Below are 21,444 nucleotides of genomic sequence, written 5' to 3' on the forward strand. Positions count from 1 at the left end.
ACAAAAGGGGTCCTGATGGGTGGGTACTGAACAAACATGCAATTTCATGCATCCCGTGTTCACTTTGGGGTGGAGACTTAACATGTCATTACAGTTGGGCTCTGTATGTCAAAAGGTGAGGTGGGGACATGAAGGCACTCAAGTGAGTAGCCTCTGTAAACTGGCCGGAAGCAGTCCATGATTGGTGGTCTTCTTATTGAGAACTCTGATCTTCCTGCCTCTCTGTTTTCCACTGTAAGGACCTTTGTGATAATGTTGGGCCTGACCAGATAATCCAGGATTATCTCTGTCTAAAGATTCTTAATCATATCAGTAAAATCTCTTTTGCCCCATGAGGCAACATCTTCATGGGTTTAGGGTATCAGGACAAAAAAAACCTTTGAGAGACCATTATTTTTGCCTACCCTAGTGGCTTAAAACAATATTCTTTTTCTCGTGATTCACTGAGTCAGCAATTTGTATTGTGCTCAGCCAGGCTGTTCTTCTGTTTGTCTCTCCAGTGGTCAGGGAGGAATCTTCAGTGATCTGGCAGATTATCTGGAGCTGGATGGTCTAAGATGGCCTTATTCACATGTCTGGTGGTTGATACTGACCATCAGCTGGGCCATGTGTCTCTAGTGGACTTAACCTGGGCATGTTCACTTAGTGGCAGAGAGAGAAACCCCATGTTTCTTGATGCCTGGAAGGCTCACAATATCACTTTTGCCATATTTTATTGGTCAAAGCAGATTTATGAGCCCAGATTCAAGGGTGAAGAAATAGATTGTGTCTTTTGATGAAAGCAGAAAGAATTTGTGGCCAATAAAAATCTCATATAGCTAACTTTACACATTTTATTCCCCCTGTCATGTTCCTATAATAATTATGACACTGGGGTGCTCATTTAGTGAATCCTGATGTAACTGATTAATATTTCACTTTTGAAATATGTTTAACTGGCATCCTTTATGGCCACTGGTGATTTTAGAAGATGTTGCAATTTTGTAAACATTTGATTAAACGGTGTTTTTTGCTTGTTTGTTTTTATTTGCTTCTTGCTACTTATGCATAAACTCATGTTTTAACACTGATGTATTTATGTATGTAGAAACTGCTGGAGCGAACCCGTGCCAGGCGAGAGAATCTTCAGAGAAAAATGGCTGAGAGGCCCATAGCAGCTCCGAGGTCTATGACTCATACGAAGCGAGCCAGAGAGCCGCTTTCAGAAGCAAGTAACCAGCAGCCGGTCGCTGGTGGTAAAGGTAAAAGACTTTGGGGAAAAATAACATTTGCTTTTTTTTTTTTTTTTTAAAGGAGACAAGACCCAAACATTTCTCTAGCATATAGAAAAACCAAGCTCTTCGGGAGACAAATATAACAGCCTCTGGGGGAAATAACAGCCTTCTATTTTTTTTTTTTTTTTTTTTTTTGAGACGGAGTTTCGCTCTTCTTACCCAGGCTGGAGTGCAATGGCGCGATCTCGGCTCACCGCAATCTCCGCCTCCTGGGTTCAGGCAATTCTCCTGCCTCAGCCTCCTGAGTAGCTGGGATTACAGGCACGCACCACCATACTCAGCTGATTTTTTGTATTTTTAGTAGAGACGGGGTTTCACCATGTTGACCAGGATGGTCTCGATCTCTTGACCTCGTGATCCACCCGCCCCGGCCTCCCAAAGTGCTGTGATTACAGGCTTGAGCCACCGCACCCGGCCCAATAGCCTTCTATTCTATTTCAGGGTTATTAGGTCTAGAATCTATTGGGTTGGAATAGCGTTTCTTCCAACAAATATTTTAAATTAATTGATTGAACTTTTTTCTTCAATCTGAAGTTATCATTAAAAACTCAAGGGAAGAAAAATAGAGGAGTAGTGCAACATTTATACTTACCATAGCACGGAGTTGTTGTGGCCATTGAAAAGCTCATATAGCTAATTTTTACACATTTTACTCCCCTGTAATGTTCCTATAATAATTTTGACATTGGGGTGCTCATTTAGTGAATCTTGATGTAATTGCTTAATATTTCACTTTTGAAATATTAAGACAGAGTCTTGCATTATCACCAGGCTAGAGGGCAGTGGCACGATCTTGGCTCATTGTAACCTCTGCCTACTGGGTTCAAGGGATTCTCACACCTCAGCCTCCCGAGTAGCTGGGATTACAGGCACGTGCCACCACACCCAGCAATTTTTTTATTTTTAGTAGAGACAGGGTTTCACCATGTTGGTCAGGATGGCCTCGACCTCCTGACCTCATGATCTGCCCACCTTGGCCTCCCAAAGTGCTGGGATTATAGGTGTGAGCCACTGCCTCCGGCCATGTGGAGTCTTATCCCAAGGGCGACAGAACAGCTGACTACTGAGTTCGAATGGTGTCTTTGGTACGGGCAAGGCAACGGAAGGCACACTGCCCATGCTTTACATTTAATGAGCCTTTTTCATCCTCTGTTTGCTGAACCAGCTCTCTAAAGTTTAGATTGTTAATCTCCAGAAGTGGTGGAATTGAACAAAAACAGGCGTGCGCACACACACACAAACACACACGAGCACACACACACACACACACACACACGCCTGTAGCCCTACTCTTTCCTAAATCCTGGCCTTCCCAACCAGTGTCAGCCAGACTCCTTAGTCTTTTCCTGGAGTGTGGAATAGTCTGGAGATAACAATCTTCCTTAGTACAACTGTGAAATACATACAAATAGAAAAAAAAATTACAGAGGGCAAAACCAATGTTAAAAAAAAAAAGCAGAGAAGAGTACATGGGGCTAGCTCAGTTATTTTGGAAGCTAACCATACAACAAGAATTACTTTTCATACATTTATCCATTTTGAAGGGAGAGTGAAGGAAATACATCACATATTATATGGTATTCAGCCAGGAAAATAGGGGCCTGGCCCTGGTCTTAGCCCTAGAGCTTCTGTGCTCACTGTGAGATGGGTCTGTACTATTGAGTACTATGTATTTGAAAACTAGAGTTTGGATGCTGAGGTCAAAGTTCAAAACTACGTTTTGACGTTTAGCCGGAAGTTCACATTTACTGTTGTAGATCGTTGTGAACTAGAGTTCTGTATTTCCAGATGCTGTTGTATGTTAAAGTAGGGACACTTTCAAAAATGGCTAGATGTGTTCACAGGAAATAAATCCACAAATGAGTTACAGAACATTAGAACATTTCAAAAATAAACAAAGGAAAAGATAGGAAAGTCAGGTGTGGTGGCCCACACCTGTAATCCCAACACTTTGAGAGACTGAGGTGGGCAGATTGCTTGAGCTTGGAGACCAGGCTGGGCAACATAGCAAGACCCTGTCTCTAGAAAAAATACAAAAATTAGCTGGGCATGGTGGCACATCTATAGTCCCAGCTACGCAGGAGGCTGAGGTGAGAGGATCGCTTGAGCCCAGGAGGTCAAGGCTGCAGTGAGCTGAGATTGCACCACTGCACTCCACCCTGGGTGACAGAGTGAGGCCTTGTCTCAAAAAAAGAAAAAAGAGAAAAAAGAGTGGAGTAGGAAAACAATAGGTTGGAAAGTTTCATGATGTCTATTTACTAGGCTGATTAATGAGGGCAGTCATGATGATCCCTGATACACTTTGGTCACTGCCCGAACACGAACATTTGGTCAGGTAGCGGATAAAACTGACCCCATATGAAATTTACATTTTTACTTTTACAAACTGAGTTTTCCAGGAAACATGTTGAAATGCAGTCGTAGAAATAATGTGCCTTTTGGTTACAATCGAGTATTTTAGTTTCGGGGCTTTTTCATTTATTTTATAGGTGTTCATAGAAGCTTGAAACATGAAATGTTAAATATTTGTGCTGGTGAATGAATTTGTTTGGTATTGACCAGATAATTCAGTCACTTTTTCTGTCTCCTGTAGTTCTCCTAAACCTCAAGCCAGTTGCCCTTCTTTTTTTTTTTTTTTTATTTTTGGGATGGAGCTTCACTCTTGTTGCTCAGGCTGAAGTGTAATGGCGCTATCTCGGCTCACGTCGGCAACTCCCGCCTCCTGGGTTCAAGCAATTCTCCTGTCTCAGCCTCCTGAGTCGCTGGGTTTACAGGCATCTGCCACCGTGCTCGGCCAACTTTGTATTTTTTACTGGAGACAGGATTTCTCCATGTTGGCCAGGCTGGTCTCGAACTCCCGACCTGAGGTGATCCACCTGCCTCAGCCTCCCAAAGTGCTGGGATTACAGACGTGAGCCACTGCGCCTGGCCTGCCAGTTGCCCTTCTAACCATGCTTTTAGTTATTTTTCGTGAAAGAATGTTTCCAAAACAAAACCTGGTTTCTACACTTGGCTCAGTTGTGTAACTTTAGGTGGGTAACTGAATTTCTCTAGACTTGATTTTTTCTTATCTGAAGATGAGATGCTTGGGCTGTATAATCTTTAAAATCTGTTAGTGCTTTTTTGTTCTGAGTGTATGCACTTTTATTTACTATTGTCTTAACACCATACAAAGTGTTATGCATATATTTTGAAAATATTTAAATATTTATTTATTGTTATTTTTTCCCGAAGTTATTGGGGTACAGGTTGCATTTGGTTACATCAGTTCTTTAGTGCTGATTTGTGAGATTTTGGTGCACCTGTCACCTGAGCAGTATGCACGGCACCATGTTTGTAGTCTTCTGTCCCTCGCCTCCTTCTTACTCTCCCCCCAGGTCCCCAAAGTCCATTGCATTCTTCTTATGCCTTTGCATCCCCATAGTTTAGGTCTAAATATCTTTTCATTAAGGTTTTTATACCATAAATTATGTTTGCTTGAAAAGTTCTTTCATATCAGATTTCTAAGTTGCTGAAAGAGAATGGGGTTTTACATATTTCTGGTTGTAACTAACATCATTTAAAGAATAGAGAGAGCTAATGTTTTTTATGTTATGGGAAATTACAAACTTTGAATGCCTTTTTTTTGTCTCTTTTAATGTAGAGAAATCTTGTACGAAACCATCACCATCAAAAAAACGCTGTTCTGACGACACTGAAGCAGAAGCTTCTAACTTGGAAAATAAACAACCCGTTGAGTCGACTGCAAAATCTTGTTCTCCAAGTCCTGTGTCTCCTCAGGTGCAGCCACAAGCAGCAGACACGGTCAGCGATTCTGTGGCTGTCCCGGCGTCGCTGCTGGGCATGAGGAAAGGGCTCAACTCAAGACCGGAAGCAACTGCAGCCTCCTCGGTGAAAACACGTATGCAAAAACTGGCAGAGCAGCGGCGCCGTTGGGACAGTGATGAAATGACAGGTACGAATGGTATGGATGTTATGGCCCGTACGTCTGTTCCAGTAAGGTTCAGTTTGTATGCTGAGCATCTTCTCAGTTAACTCCTGAGAGGTAAATGCTTTTGTTTTACCTGTATGCTGAGCATCATTTGCTTGCAAGTGGTTTGTCTAGCAGAAGTGTGAGTTGGTTGTGTTTAGGCTGAAGTAGGCGACGATGACATTGCTGGACCAGTTTGTAGAAACCTGATCTTAGAATTGTAATACCTTCATCCCTGCAGTGAAAAACAGTCGAGAACAAACTGCTTGTCATCAGCATTGCTGACCCTCAGCTCCCGGCTAAAGAAATTTTATTTCATGGATTCAATAATTAAATCAACTTGGGAAACTGAGGTATGCAATGCTGTTCAGTAGGGGAGAAGTAAATGTCAAAAAACATAAATTGAGCACCTGCAAAGTATGTTATTACGCACAGTGCTGGAAGCGAATGAAGTGCCTTGCTCCTTCCTTTCATGAGCCTGTAATAAGAAGGGGGACCTGAGAAGCAGAGCAACAATTATGCAAGATCAATTTCATTTATTGCCCGCCTTGTTACAAAATGAAAAAGCTTTGAGCTGGCTTATAAGATATCTGTATTATGAAACCAGAAAAATAAAGAATCAAGGTGGAAAGAGAATCTGGGAAGGAAAAACAAGAAGCGAAAAGTGAAGTCGTTTTATTAAATGCAGGCTGTGAAGTCTTCCTTTGCTAGCGGCCCATGCAAAGAGATGAAACACTCACCAGTTACATGACTGACAAGCTAAAAGCGGAGCCATCTTTGGCACTAAGACCTGAGAGAACTTTCTTTCATGTGTCCTCAAAGATGACTTTGTGGGAGCCAGTGAACCTATAAGATTTCTCAAGGCAGATGGCCTGGCTCCAAGCTCAATTCAGTAGAAGCATTTCTTTTTTCTTTTTGTGTTTTGTCATAGAATCTCACCCTGTCACCCAGTCTGGGGTGCAGTGGCACTGTCTCGGTTCACTGCAACCTCTGCCTCTCAGGTTCAAGTCATTCTTATGCCTTAGCCTCCCAAGTAGCTGGGATGACGGGTGTATGCCACCATGCCCAGCTAATTTTTTTGTATTTTTTGGTAGAGACAGAGTTTCACCATGTTGGCCAGGCTGGTCTTGAACTCCTGACCTCAAATGATAATCCGCTTTGGCCTCCCAAAGTATTACGATTACAGGCATGAGCCATGACACCCGGCAGTAGAAGCATTTCTAAAGTGACTTAGCACAGTGTAGGTAGACCCCACGGTGCTTGCAGACAGCTCAGTGGCTACTGGGCCTTACCCAAGGAAGCATTCCTTAAGTGGTCCTCAGTCTGGCTGATTGTATCAGAATCACATAGACCCATAGGATTAGAATTTCAGAAATGTGGTGGAGCCCCAAGGTGTGCTTTTGTCTTATTTTTTGAAAAGCTCTTTAGGTAATTCTGATGCATAGCCAGAATTGAGACCAAGTGGTCTGAAGAATGTGGCTAGATGGATGACACATATTTTAGACTGGATTAAACCGGAGGGACTACATAGATTTCAGGCAGTCTTCCATACGTATCTATTTTTTTAACTGAAATTTTAATAAGAATTAGGAAGCACAGAGTTTAAGATTATGTTTTCTGGCAGTGATGATAATCTCAAGAGCAAACGCTTAGTATGTAAAACGCTAGGCATTGCAAATAATTTTTGTTTTAATATAAATTTTTTGTTCTAATAGCATTTAATTCTTATAATGTTTTTATATATGTATGCACCACTTTTACCGTCATTTTATAGCAGAAGGAACCTGGGTTCATAGAGGCAGAAACATGTCCACAGTTAACCAGTTCAAGTTCAAATCCCAACGGTTTGACCTTAGAGCTCTTAACTCCTGTCACCTGCCTGGTGTTTGTTTGTTTGTTTTAAGATGGAGTCTCACTCTGTTGCCCAGGCTGGAGTGCAGTACACTCAGCTCACTGCAACCTCCACCTCTCAGGTTCAGGTGATTCTCTTGCTTCCGCCTCTCGAGTGCCTGGGATTACAGATGCGTGCCATCATGCCTGTCTAATTTTTTTTTTTTTTTTGAGATGGAGTTTCGCTCTTGTTACCCAGGCTGGAGTGCAATGGCATGATCTCGGCTCACCACAACCTCCGCCTTCTGGGTTCAAGCAATTCTCCTGCCTCAGCCTCCCAAGTAGCTGGGACTACAGGCGCGCACCACCATGCCCAGCTAATTTTTGTATTTTTAGTAGAGACGGGGTTTCACCTCATTGACCAGGATGGTCTCGATCTCTTGACCTCGTGATCCACCCGCCTCGGCCTCCCAAAGTGCTGGGATTATAGGTGTGAGCCACCGCATCTGGTCTAATTTATATATTTTTAGAAGAGACAGGGTTTCACCATATTTGTGAGGCTAGTCTTGAACTCCTGACCTCAGGTGATCCACCCACCTCAGCCTCCCAAAGTGCTGGCATAATAGGCATGAACCACCGTGCACCTAATGCTTTTTGGCACACAGCATAGTCTATGGTGTCAATTAATGCCTATTTATTTTAATAGTGGTGAGGTAAAAGGTAGGACTCAACTCCAGAGGCGGGACTCAGACACTGGACAAGACTGAGAAATAACAACCACAGGAAAGAAATAAGAAATTAAAAAAAAAAATTGAGGACTAGCCAAAACAGGGCCTGGGGGAAGCAGCTTTCCTATGGCATGCCCACCAGTGTGCCATGTGAATTTATCATTGCTCTGGCAGCACCCAGGAGTTATCACCCCTTTTCATGGTAATAACCCAAAAGTTACTATTTTTCCTAGAAATTTCTACATAGACGGTCCTTTAATGTGCATGCAATTAAGAGTAGGTATAAATATGACTATAAAACTGCCATGCACTGTCACTCTGTGCCTAAAGGGTAACTCTGCTCTGCACACAGCTGTAACATTGCCTCTTCAATAAGCCGTTGTTTTTTTTTTTTTTTTTTTTTGAGTCTTGCTCTGTCCCCCAGGCTGGAGTGCAGTGGTGCAATCTTGGCTCACTGCAACCTCTGACTTTCAGATTTAAGCTGTTCTCCTGCCTCAGCCTCCCGAGTAGCTGGGATTACAGGCACGTGCCACCACACCCAGCTAATTTTTTGCATTTTTAGTAGAGATGTGGTTTCACTATGTTGGCCAGGCTGGTCTCGAACTCCCGATCTCAAGTGATCCGCTTGCCTCGGCCTCCCAAAATGCTGGGATTACAGGCATGAGCCACTGCATCTCGCCTACACCTAGATTATATTAGTCTTGTAACTGGTCTTCCTGCTTCAAACCTCTGCCCTGTCCAATCCCTCCTCAATTCTGACACCAGCGTGATCTTTCTAAAACACTTGCCTGCTTCTGCTTTAAACTCTCCCAGTAACTCCCTGTCACCTCCTGATTAAATTCCAGTCTGACCCACTGGTTTTTCAAATGTGTCTCTTTATTTTGACACGTACAGGATGGAAAGAAAACGTAACTCTTGCTTTCTACCACCTGCTCTAAACGCCAGAACAGGATCTACTTCTACACACACTATGCTCATATTACTTACCTCTGCTTTTTACACATTTTTGTTTTTCTATCTAGATTGTCTCCATTCTCTGAAGCCAGCTGTCCTTCAGAGGACTCTGAAGGTGTCTCTACCTCCTCCAGAAAAGCCTCCCTGACCACCACCTTCCCTACAATACCCTTTATGTACCTCTGTCATTTTCCTTGGAATAAGCACTGTCCTATCAGCAGATGACAGTTGTATTGTCATGTTTTAAGAATGAGCTTAATAGACCTCTAGCTCTTGTAACTATGCTCTGTAGTACGTTCCTGTAATTCCAGCTACTTGGGAGGCTGAGGCAGGACAATCACTTGAACCCAGGAGGCAGAGGTTGCAGTGAGACAAGATTGTGCCATTGCACTCCAGCCTGGGCAACGAGCGAAACTCCATCTCAAAAAATAAAATATAATCTAGTTGCAAAGAGTGAAGGCCTGGGGAAGTGAAAAGGAGAAGCTGAATTTGAGAGATTTAGGAGACAAACTCTATGACTTAATGACTGAGTAGTGGAGGAGAAGGGAGAAGGGAGGCAGGGGTCGGATTCCTGGCCTCAGTGACTGGGTAGTTAGTGATGTCTTTTCCTAAGATGAGGAGGAGTATATTCAGGGCAATTTCAACTTCACATATGTTATCTGGGATCTCTGTGGGAGGCCAAATGGAGGCATTTGGTAGTTGGAAGACTGAAGGATAGGCCAGGAAGGATAGTAGAGAATGAGGTCACGAATGGAAAGGGAGTGATATATTTTAGAGATGTGAAGAAATACAAACCAAAGTGTGTGCTGGCATCTAGTGACAATAGCAAAACCAACCCCGGGGCAGTGGTGTAGGCAGAAGGCCGGCTGAGTGAGTTAGGTGGTGAGTGAATATTGTTCAGGGAAAGAGGGGCAGTAAAGACGATGTGTATCAATGAGGGGATGTTTGTTTTTTTTGAGACAGGGTCTCACTTTGTTGCCCAGGCTGGAGTGCAGTGGTATGATCTCGGCTCATTGCAACCTCCACCTCCCAGGTTCAAGCAATTCTCCTGCCTTAACCTCCTGAATAGCTGGGATTACAGGTGCCTGCCACCACGCCTGGCTAATTTTTGTATTTTAGTAGAGATAGGGTTTCACCATGTTGGATTAGGCTGGTCTTGAACTCCTGACCTCAAATGGTCTACCCGTCTCAGCCTCCCAAAGTGCTGGGATTACCGGCGTGAGCCTTCATGCCTTGCTGGGATGTTTATTTTTAAGATGAGAGAGACTTGAGCATCCAGTAGTCTCCCAGTTATCTGCTAGGGATATGTTCCATGACCACCAGTGGATGCTTGAAACCTCAGACAGTTCCGAACCCAACTGCCACCCTTCAAACCACCTTTCTATGCATCTTCCACCTGGAAATGTAATGCCTCTTCCATCTTAACTAAACACTTACATACACCGTGGCCGGAACTTTCATAGTTTGAGGGATGACAGCAAAACTAAATGAATTTCTTTTATCTTCCTCTCAGTTTTGTGGAGAGAAGATTCATTTTTACCATAGATCTTAGCAACTTTGGCATATGATTTTCTTTCCTTATTAAGTCGAGAACTTTCACCTTTTGACTTCAAGAAAGCACTTTTATGGCTTGTCTTAGGCGTATCCGAATTGCCAGCATCACTGCTCTTGTGCTTTGAGGACATCATTAAGTCAAATAAAGGCTACTTGAACACGAGCACTGCATACTCCGGTAGTTGATCTGATAACCAAGATGGCTGCAAAGTGACTACAGGGCAGGTGGCGTCTGCAGTGTGGATACGCTGCATGAAGTATTCATATCTGGGTCAGATGGTGCACGATTTCACGATGCTACTCAGAACAGTGTGCAGTTTAAGACCTGTGAATTATTTATTTCTGGAATTTTTCATTTACTGTTTTAAGACGACAGTTGACCGCTGGAAAGGAAATCGGGGAAGTGAAACTGAAGATAAGGTGTGGGCTACTGTGTGGTCATACACCACAACTTGACGTTTGATCCATGGTGACTGCATATACAATGGTAGTCTCATAAGATTATAATGTACTTTTACTGTACCTTTTCTATATGTAGCTGTTTACTTACCATTGTGTCACTCTTCTCACCAACGCCATCATCAGAGGAAAACGCTGCTTCCCCTCCCAAACCACCACTTTCAAATGCCTCAGCAACTCCAGTTGGGAGAAGGGGCCGTCTGGCCAACCTTGCTGCAACTATTTGCTCCTGGGAAGATGATGTAAATCACTCATCTGCAAAACAAAACCGTGCACTAGAACAGCCTGGTACCACTGTTTATCCAGATTTTCCTGCAATGTTCAGTAGAATAACCTGCTATACAGGTTTTTAGCCTAGGAGCAATAGGTGTTACCACATATCTTAGGTATATAGTAGGCTACACCATTTTTGTGGAATTGTGCTCTGTGATGTATCACTTAATGATACATTTCTCAGAATGTATCCCCATTGTTAAGCAACTCATGACTATGTTTATGTGCAGAGAAGAGTTTGTAGAAAAGGAGAGGGCTTATTTTGAACAAGATCCCTGAGAAGGTTTTGGAAGGGAAGAATTGAAAATTTAGCTGCAGTAGAAGCTTTGGACAGGAGAGATTCCTCTTTCCTTGACTGAATTTGTGAAGTAGAAAGTGCCATGAACCTTGGCTTCCCTATATACATGCTCTAGGGAAGGCCTAGGTCCTTCATCAGCTAAGTATCACTATTTGGGATTTCTCTCCGAATGAAGTAACTATGCAGAGAAACATTTGATTGTTTCTGATTTGATCGAACCCTGTGATATCCGGTAGAGAAGACACTAGCCATATGTGGATGTTTAAGTTCATTAACATGAAATAAAGTTAGTTTCGCAGCTGCTGTAGCCACATTTCACATGCTCGTTGGCCACAAGTGGCTAATAGTTAACGTGTTGAAAATAAAACGTTCTGTTGTACAGCAACGGTCTAATCCATTCTCAGAACAAAAAGTTCCTGTGAGATCATAATCTTAAATTGTACAGTATTATACATAACACCCATGAATTCATTCTAAAAATTAACCTATCTTGTAACGTATATGATCCATTGAAAAGTTGAAAAAATATGTAGGGTGTGTTTTTAAAAAAATTGGATTAAATATCATTTGATTTTAAAAGACATTGTCAAATTTAAATAGCTTGGTAGTTTCATGCCTGCTAGAACTTTACACTGATTCTTAAACCTATGAATCTCATTGAAAAATGCTGCATAGAGTGATCCTGGTGTTATCCGTAACTAATACTCTTGAACATAGTTTTTAACTCTCTTCTGAAAACATTTTCAGATGATGTTCCTGAAAGCTCACTCTTCTCACCAACGCCGTCATCATCAGAGAAGGCTGCTTCCCCTCCCAAACCACCACTTTCAAATGCCTCAGCAACTCCAGTTGGGAGAAGGGGCCGTCTGGCCAACCTTGCTGCAACTATTTGCTCCTGGGAAGATGATGTAAATCACTCATCTGCAAAACAAAACCGTGCACTAGAACAGCCTGGTACCACTTGTTTATCCAAATTTTCCTCTGCAAGTGGAGCATCTGCTAGGATCAATAGCAGCAGTGTTAAGCAGGAAGCTACATGCTGTTCCCAAAGGGATGGCGATGCCTGTTTGAATAAAGCTCCATCCTCAAGTGCTGCTGATGCATCTTTGGTTAATGCCTCCATTTCCAGCTCTGCGGTAAGTCAATGTCATTTTGGTCTTTGGAAGCCTTTTCTTTTTTTGTTATTAGTGGTAAAACACATTTGTGTATATGTTCAGGTGGGTGGGTGGATATGTGTTTTTAATAGATGCACAGTGAGTTTATATGTATTTGTAGGATATCGGTTTCTTAAAAAGTGGAAATCATAAGTTGGGTACCCTATCCCAAGATAAATTAGCAGTTGACAAGTAAAATTACACTGATTTGATGCAAATCCAGTCTATAATGGAATGATAGAGCCTCTTCTGAGTTACGGAGAGCACTGAAAATTAAGTTCTCTGTTATAATGCTTTATATACATATGCAATTTATATAAATTTATGAAATATTTCTGAAAAGATGTATAACAGATTAGTTGCCTCCAGGAAGGCAAGTTGCTGAACAGGGCATGATACTTCACTGTATATCTATTTGATATATTTGAAACTTTTACTTTGTATGTGTATTATCTCAACAGTTTTCAAAAAAACAATCTTAAATAAAAAGGAAAAAGAATGTTGTGTTTCTGACCATTGTCTTTTAGTGTAGAGCTAGGCTCTGGAATGAGACTTGCATTGAATCCCAGCTCTACCACATAATTAGAAGTGTGACTTTGGACAAGGTGCTTAATATTGCAAGGCTTTATTTTTCTATATGTAAAATAGGGAAAAAAAGGTTATTTGAAGGGTTAAATAAGAGTCATAAAACACTTAGCATAGTATCTGGCTAGGTATAAGTACTTAAATTATTAACCATCAAGTACATGATACTATTTTGTTCAATTCTTATTGACTTAATTAAAATGTAATTTGGTCTAATACAGTTAAAAATTTGATAAAGGTACTAGTGCAATAATATGAATAAAAATTTTTTTAAAGAGTGATCATACTGAGAATACTTAGTTACCCATGAATTCGTTGTGCAGGCTAACCCACATATTATAATTTAAATCTAAATTTGTCTAAGTTGGTTTTTTCCCCAAATCTTTCAAATTTGTTTGATCTATTAGGAAAATCATTTCATTTTCACAAATCTTACATAAAGGCTATCAAGTAAATAGGACATGAATTGTTTTGTTATAGGACTACTTTTAGATATTGTGAATGTTGTTTACCCTAAGTGTTTTCATGTTTCAGAAAGCTACTTCTCCAGTGAAATCTACTACATCTACTATCACTGATGCTGAAAGTTATAAGGGACAAAATCCCGAGCTACTTCAAAAAACTGCTAGTCCTCTGAAAACAGGAGCATCGAAACCCATTGTGAAGTCAGCTTTATCCCAGACAGTTCCATCCAAAGGAGAACTAAATAGAGAAATTTGTCTGCAGTCTCACTCTAAAGACAAATCTACGACACCAGGTTACATATTTATAAAAAGTCTAAAGTGATTGCTGACTATATTCAGGATATCTGTTCTCAGCATTTTAAATATCCAATTGGGAATGATTGAGCAATGGTTTGCCAGGGCAAATGCCCGGATGTTCCAAATGAGACCTCAGCTTGAATTGATTCAATGAATATTTATTAATGTAGACTAGCCCATTTACTGGTCAAAAGACTTAATATGTCGCATTTTAACAGTTTAAACATGCTTTTTCCAGGATGATCATGCTAGATTTTTAATTTTTTGATTCTGACAAAGCATATTCAACTATAAATCACATTTTAGGGGCATAATGGAGAAACATTCTTGTAGCCAAGTGTGCAGAGTAGTGCTTCTTGATCTTGAGTACGAATGTACTTTTAATAGCAGAGAGAAGTGAATGTGCATACAAGTGACTCCAATTCTAATTTTATTTATTCATTAAATTGATAAATGATAGAAATTTTTGAAAACATTGTTCATTATTGATGAATAATAGGTGTATATTGGCAGTACCTTTGATAACTTAATACATTCATATAATTTATGAAGATCAAACCAGTGTAATGAGGATATCCATCACCGTAAATCCTTGTCTTTATGCTAGAAACATTTCAATTCTTCTCTTGTAGCTATTTTCAAGTATACAATAGATTATTGTAAAGTATAGTCACCCTACTGATCTATCAAACACTGGGGCTTTTCTCTTCTGCGAAACTGTATATTTGCACTCATTAATCAATCTCTCTTTATCCCCCAGTTATATTTATCTGTGTGTATATTGTGTGTGAGCATTTACATATAGAAGTTCAGAATTTCTTACCATAGTCAACTGATACCCCAGGAAATGCCATATTTATCTTGTGGTGATTCACACCTTCTGGCACACTTCCACATACGGTTGACTGAGAAACACAGGACTAAAATACAGGGTAATCCAGTTTATTCCGAACCGCGCTGGTTTTCACTGGAAAGACTTTTAATTCTGAGGTTTAACTTTGTGAAAATACAACCTCTCCAGAAATTGTAGTTCATGATAAAGGGGCAGAAATGAGAGCGGAGAAGCTGTTATGGGGTAGGTAGAAATCAGCAATTTCCAGTTGAGCCAAAATGAGAATTGGAAACAATAGCAAGATCCCCAGATAGAACAGAACTAGTTATTCTCAATTTTCTGAAGACTTAAGGCTTAGATAAGAAGCGTTCTTTTTATTGTTCTTGGCTGCTGGATATATGCAGAATCACATTTCCAGGGTTTCAGAGATACTTATTTTAGATACTTCATTGTATTCTTAATGGACTCTAGTTGGGAATATGGCCTGAAGTCCTCGAATTATAACCATGGCTCAAATTCAGCCCTTTGCTTGTTTCTGCAGATAAAGTTTTATGGAGCACAGCCGTACCCGATTACTTACATATTGTCTGTGGTTGCCTTCATTCTATAATGCAGAGCAAAATAGTTGTGACAGAGGCCATATGGTCCACAAAGCTTAAAATATTTATGCTAACCTCTGATATAGATAAACCTATTTTTATGCAATACGACCTTAGAATCCTGATGGTGATATATGCCCCATTTGCACTACTTTGAATTTACTGCATACTATTTCAAATGAGTGCTGTGGGCTTTCCTTTGGGTTTGTTTTGCTGGTTTTGTTTTTGCGACAGGGTCTCACGTTCATCTAGACTAGAGTGCAATGGTTTGATCTCAGCTCACTGAAGTCTCAACCTCCCAGGTTCAAGTGATCCTCTTGCCTCAGCCCACCAAGTAGCTGAGACTACAGGCATGCCACCACACCTGGCTCATTTTTGTATTTTTATAGAGATGGGGTTTCTCCATGTTGCCCAGACTGGTCTCGAACTCCTGAGCTCAAGACAACCACCTGCCTCAGCCTCCCAGAGTACTAGGGTTGTAGGTGTGAGCCACTGCACTCAGCTGAGTACTATTTTAAGACACTGTAAAATCAAGGTGTTCTTTTGATAAAATGAATAATCCCTATTTTTTCTTTTGAGAGAGAAAGGGGAAAAAATTTCCCTTTTTCACATCAGGCTTCCTAAAAGCAAGATAAAGTAAACTGGTTGTAGAAATGTAAGTCGTTGGAATTTATGGCCAGCACACTTGGTGATGAAGGTAGATACAGTAAACTACTACTTATTTAAGTTCTAGTTGTTCAGCTTGGGAGTTTTCTAAGCCCACTGCCCTCTCCTCACTCTACCTTTTTAAAATTATTTTTAAAAAACAACTAAATTCTATGAGTAGCTTTTAGAACATGTACTTAGAATAGGTAAACTTTTTAAAATTTTGAAGAATTTTTATAGTTTACTTTGTGAATGAATATTTCTGATAGAATCAAAGCCTTTTGAAGCTGTGATGTATTGAGAACTCTTTCCATAGAATTCATAACAATAATTTCTCTTGAATAGCCTCCCAAAATGTATGTGTTTTCTGTAGGAGGAGCAGGAATTAAGCCTTTCCTGGAACGCTTTGGAGAGCGTTGTCAAGAACATAGCAAAGAAAGTCCAGCTCGTAGCACACCCCAGAGAACCCCCATTATCACTCCGAATACAAAGGCCATCCAAGAAAGGTTATTGAAGCAAAACGCATCTTCATCCACTACCCATTTAGCACAACAGCTCAAGCAGGTATGATGTGCTGCCCTTTACATTATTCAGCACGTGCCCTCTGCACAGAACCTAGAAGTCAAAATGGGTTCCGATGCTAGTCTTTTTGACTGAGATAAGTAGCATCTTGATTCTCTGGATCACGAATTTCAGACAAGATCGGGCACGTTCAGGGTGGTGTGGCTGTAGACAGAATCACTCATTTCAAATTAGAAATACCGTCCTGTATTCCATGTGTATTGTGAACTTTTTAAACTGCAAACTGTTTAAACTTTTTAAACAGCTAAAAACTGAAATCGAGGAAAATTTTAGTACTGTTTGGATGTTAAACATGCTACTGGCTCTTGTGTAAAATACAGCTTTTGGTGGGTTTAGGAACGTCAGAAAGAACTAGCATGTCTTCGTGGCCGATTTGACAAGGGCAATATATGGAGTGCAGAAAAAGGCGGAAACTCAAAGAGCAAACGACCAGAACCCAAACAGGTAATGGAAACAAGAAACATGAAAGCGAACTGGGTCCCCAGATAGCGTTGGGGTCTAGTTCTGTACTGCCAAATGATTCTTTACACACTTTCCTGTTCCAATTAACTCTGTCCTTTTTTGTTTATAAATCCCTTAAATGTGCATACCAACTCTGATGTTTTTGGTGATATTTTCTGTTTCAGTGGAACTCTCCATCATATTCACTGATGACCTTAAAACCAAATTTTATAAAAATTATTTTCATTATTCATTTTATTTCAGAGTCTACTTAATATTCTCCTTAGATGCTGGTTCTAAAATGTTTCTCAGAATCTACTTCTCTCATTGATAACTGTATACCTTGTGTTTAGACGATCTGTAATTTCAGTCAGCACATACCTCCCAGATCTCTCTTTATTGCAGTCAGAGTTCATTAATCAGTCCTCAACAAAATCCGTACGATGTAAGCTGTGTCTGTTTCATTGACATACCTAAAAGTACTGTGTTACAATATGTTTTTAAGCTAAGAGAATTGTATTTACAGTGGGGGCTAAAAAAAGAGGCAAGAGTACATTTAACCCATATTCTTTGAGAAAGATCTACTTGATTGATTTTTTATCAGTTCACTTGCTTAATAAATCGTGTTTCCCGGAGCTCTGATCTCACCCTGTTTGACTCAGTTTCTCTGGAACATCTGGAACATCTCTTCCCTGTCCTCATACCTAGGTTCTGACAAGCACAGAAATGCTGATGGTGCTCAGCTCCGCCGTGCTGGTCTCTCCCGAGCTCTAGGTGTGGTTGGCCGGCAGAACCCACTGTGCTTTGCTATAGTGTCTTCCTTTTGTGGTCTCTGTCTTCTCAGTTGGTTTACTCTGTACCTCGTCATCTAAAACAATCTGCAAGTTCTTCCTTGGCTTCTTCCTCTTGTTGATTGTCTTCCCATCTGCTTGCCCCAGCACACATACGCGTACACACACACATGCAGTGATACGTTTTCTAAGTCTATCACCAGCCTGCCTCGTCTTGCATGTTTTCCTCTGCCATTACTGTAGTTACTGGTGTGGCCTTGTACTAGACATCCTGCTTCTAGTCTCGCTACTCTCCAATCCACCTTACCAGTTGCTGCCAGAGAAGTATTTTTAAAAGATGCGTATTCATGTATTCACTTGCTTAAAATCTCGGAGTGGTCCCCGTAGTCATCTTCAGAAAAGTACGTAAACTGCTTGGCTTGACATATGGAGTGATTCCTCACCTGGCTCCTCCCCACTGCTCCTCCACAGGGGTGCTTCAGTTCTGCTGTGCAGGCTATTTGTAGTTTCTCAAATATACCCATGTTTTTAGTTCTCTCTGCCTTTGCCTTCCTGTTCTCTGCCAGGAATATCTCCCTGGTGAGCTCCTACTTCATTAAGAATAGGTCAGACTTGCATCCCCTCTGGGAATTCTTCCTTGGCTCTTTTCTCAAGGGGCTCCACTTTTTCTCACCCATAACTACCTCAACTAGAATATTTATCTTCCTGTGAATGTTGTCTTTGCATTCTACCTCTGCCTATGGGCGTCTTCTCCACCTCTGTGTTCTTGGTGCTTAGCTTAGAGTAGCGGCTCAACAAACTTGTATTTGAAGGAAGGAAGAAATGTGTTTGCTGATCCTTCCCATCAGCATATAACAAGCTATTATCTGCCATCTGGAAACAAAAACAACTCTTTTGACCCCAATCCCCTCCTTTTCTTTACCTCCTTTTCATGCAGACTCTTCTACAAGTTATTCCCACTTGCTGCTTTCAGGTTTCCCCCTTCTCTCAGGAACTCTGTCTGCTTAAGCATTGCCACCATTCCCTCCACAGACCCTGTGTCCTTATCATGTTTGTCAGTGATCTTTACCTACTCATCAATTTTTAGTTGATTAGGAGCATCTGACATTGTCAATCACTCTTCTATTGGGAGCACCTTCTTCACTTGGTTGCCAGTGTATCTTATTCCCATGGCTTTCTGCCTGTGTCTCTAGAAAGTATATAGCAAGGTTCTTAAACTATTTTGCACTAAATAATTCTCAATAAACCTGTGAAATTCTTCCCAGAAAGTTGCACATATGCATGTAAACAAAATTCTGAACACAATAACAGTGCAGGGGTCCCCTCTCCCCAGAACGCTCATCTGTGGTCTCCAGAGAGGAAGCAGCCAAAGAGCTAGGAGGAAAATGCTGTTGACTGCTGTGTTTTTAAAGTCCAGGGGCTGGGTGCGGTGGCTCACGCCTGTAATCCCAGTATTTGGCAGGTGGATCACTTGGGGTCAGGAGTTCAAGACCAGCCTGGCCAACACAGTGAAACCCCCGTCTCTACTAAAAATACAAAAATTAGCCTGGCATGCTGGTGGGTGCCTATGATCCCAGCTACTCAGGAGCCTGAGGCAGGAGAATTCCATGAACCCAGGAGATGGAGGTTGCAGTGAGCCGAGATCGCACCACTGCACTCCAGCCTGGGCAACAGATTGAGACTCCATCTCCAAAAAAAGAGTAATAAAATCAAGGGAAAAAAGAAAACTTTCAAGAAGGAAGGAGTAGTTGGTATTGTCAAGTTTCAAACGTGGGCTGAGCCCAATCCACTGGGTTTTGCAGTAACAAGGTTGCTGTAACATGGCAAGAGCAGTGTTAGTGAAGATGGATTGCAGGTGGTACTGGGTCGAGGCGGGAACGGGGATGAGGAGCAGAGCCAATGAGTGCAGGCTTTTCTTAGAAGTTTGGTCCTAATGGAGGGGAGAAGGGATTTGGTGGCTAGAGGAGATGAAGAAAAGTATGGTTTGTATGTGTTTTATCCTCTTTAAGACCTAAGTCAATTTGTGTAATGGGATAAAGGGTGATGATTGATGCAATGAGGTGAGAATGGATGAACTCTGCATGGTGAAAGGGACAGAACTGATGAGGACCATCTCCTGTGTGACGAAAAGGAAGGAGGAAAGTAGCATGTAGGGGTGCTGGTCCTAGAGCTATGATAGCAAAAACTGATGGACTTTCTGCTGAAAGCTCCTGTTTTCACCTGTAGGAAAGGGAAGGTGACAGGTGAAATACTACCTGCAGGCAAGAAGAGAAAGCTGACTCAGAAACAGGAAGAGTGGGGGGCCGTGTTGAGACTGAGATGAGACATGACACGATACATTTGATAGTGGAACCATTTTACAGTTTCCTTTGACTTTTGCATTTTTAATCTACCCATCTGCACACTAATTACGTTGTTTTTACACATCCAAAGCTGCTTCTAACTGGAGAGACAACGAAGTCTGGAAGTAGACCTGGAACAAGAGTACCTGGGTTTGTATACTGGCTCTGCCAGTCTCTCACTGTGTGCAAGACACTTAACTTGTTTGTGTCTCAGTTTTCTCATCTGTAAAATGGAGATACTAGTACCTGACTTAGAGGGTTATTAGGAGGATTCGTTGAGGCGGTAGATATCAGGTACTTAGAAAAGTGGCTCTGTGTATTAGCTGCCTTTATTTACTCTTATTTGATCATTTCTACTATGACTTTATTCATAAAGTCTTCTTTGTTAAAAAATAATCTGTACAACAATATAAAGTCTTTAAACATGTAAAATAGTGAATGTTCCTCTTAAATAACCTTGCTAATGAATAAAAAGACTCAGATGAGGGAATGTTTTCTTCTGTTCTTTCCTTACCTTATGATCTGTTTTTGTCAGTGTTTTCTCTTGATCTTGCCCTTTGAGTAACTGATAATTGAATGAATCCTGATGTGTAGGAGCTGTGAGATGTTGTAGGTGTGGGTTGAGATAAGTGACATGGGGTGTTTTTCCCTTTGTGTGGCTTTCACTTTTTGTGTTGTTGTTTTATTTTACCAAATACCCAGACTTCAAGGAGAGACTTTCACTTTGATTGGCTTATGTAAAACTGAGCCCTGAGGTGAATTTTCTTTCTTTCTTGCTACCTCATCTCCAAAAGAGATTTTACATTCTGAGAATTATCAAGAATGTGAACTAGCACTGAGGGTTTGTTGTGTTCTAAACAAGGCTGGGCCTATTCACATACACTGTCTCTTTTGTTCTAAGGAAATTTTTACAGAATAATATTTAATAATAATCTTGTTGCATTTAATAACATATAGGAAGATAAAAGCTTAGTTTTGAGAAATAAAATTTAATTTTTCATTTGCTTTTTGCAGGAATCTCACTGTCAGAGCACTCCCCTCAAAAACTGTCAAAGTGTTTCAAAAACTCAGTCACTTCCAGCAACAGAAAAGGTGACGGAAAACCAGACACCAGCCAAAAATTCCAGTACACAACCTATAGGTCAGTGTTTCCAGATTGTTCCTGGTTAGCATGTAGAAACTCAGAGTGATTTTTGTGTGTTGATTTTGTATCTGGTAACTGCTGGGTTGGTTTGTTCTAATGGGTTTTTTTTTGGAATCTTTAGGGTTTTCTATATATAAGATCATGGGATCTGTGAACAAAGATAATTTTACTTCTTCCTTTCTAATTCAGGTGCCTTTATCTTCTTGCATAATTGCTCTGGCCAGGACT

The 21,444-nt window shown here is 41.0% G+C and overlaps 1 protein-coding gene across 8 annotated transcripts in view; it reads left to right on the top strand.

The window, feature by feature from the left end:
* Positions 1-21,444, top strand: part of ANLN (anillin, actin binding protein) — a 78,087-nt gene that overhangs the window by 23,959 nt on the left and 32,684 nt on the right. For all 8 annotated transcript variants that reach the window (XM_035253167.3, XM_078342209.1, XM_035253165.3 and 5 more), the window contains exons 2-8: positions 1,088-1,241; positions 4,918-5,229; positions 12,088-12,476; positions 13,614-13,836; positions 16,290-16,480; positions 16,835-16,942; positions 21,087-21,213. In XM_035253167.3, the coding sequence (XP_035109058.2) occupies positions 1,136-1,241; positions 4,918-5,229; positions 12,088-12,476; positions 13,614-13,836; positions 16,290-16,480; positions 16,835-16,942; positions 21,087-21,213 (1,456 nt within the window). In that variant the 5' untranslated portion in view covers positions 1,088-1,135. The remainder of the gene's footprint in view (positions 1-1,087; positions 1,242-4,917; positions 5,230-12,087; positions 12,477-13,613; positions 13,837-16,289; positions 16,481-16,834; positions 16,943-21,086; positions 21,214-21,444) is intronic.

Source organism: Callithrix jacchus, chromosome 11 (assembly GCF_049354715.1).
Source record: "Callithrix jacchus isolate 240 chromosome 11, calJac240_pri, whole genome shotgun sequence".
NCBI classification, from domain to species: domain Eukaryota; kingdom Metazoa; phylum Chordata; class Mammalia; order Primates; family Cebidae; genus Callithrix; species Callithrix jacchus.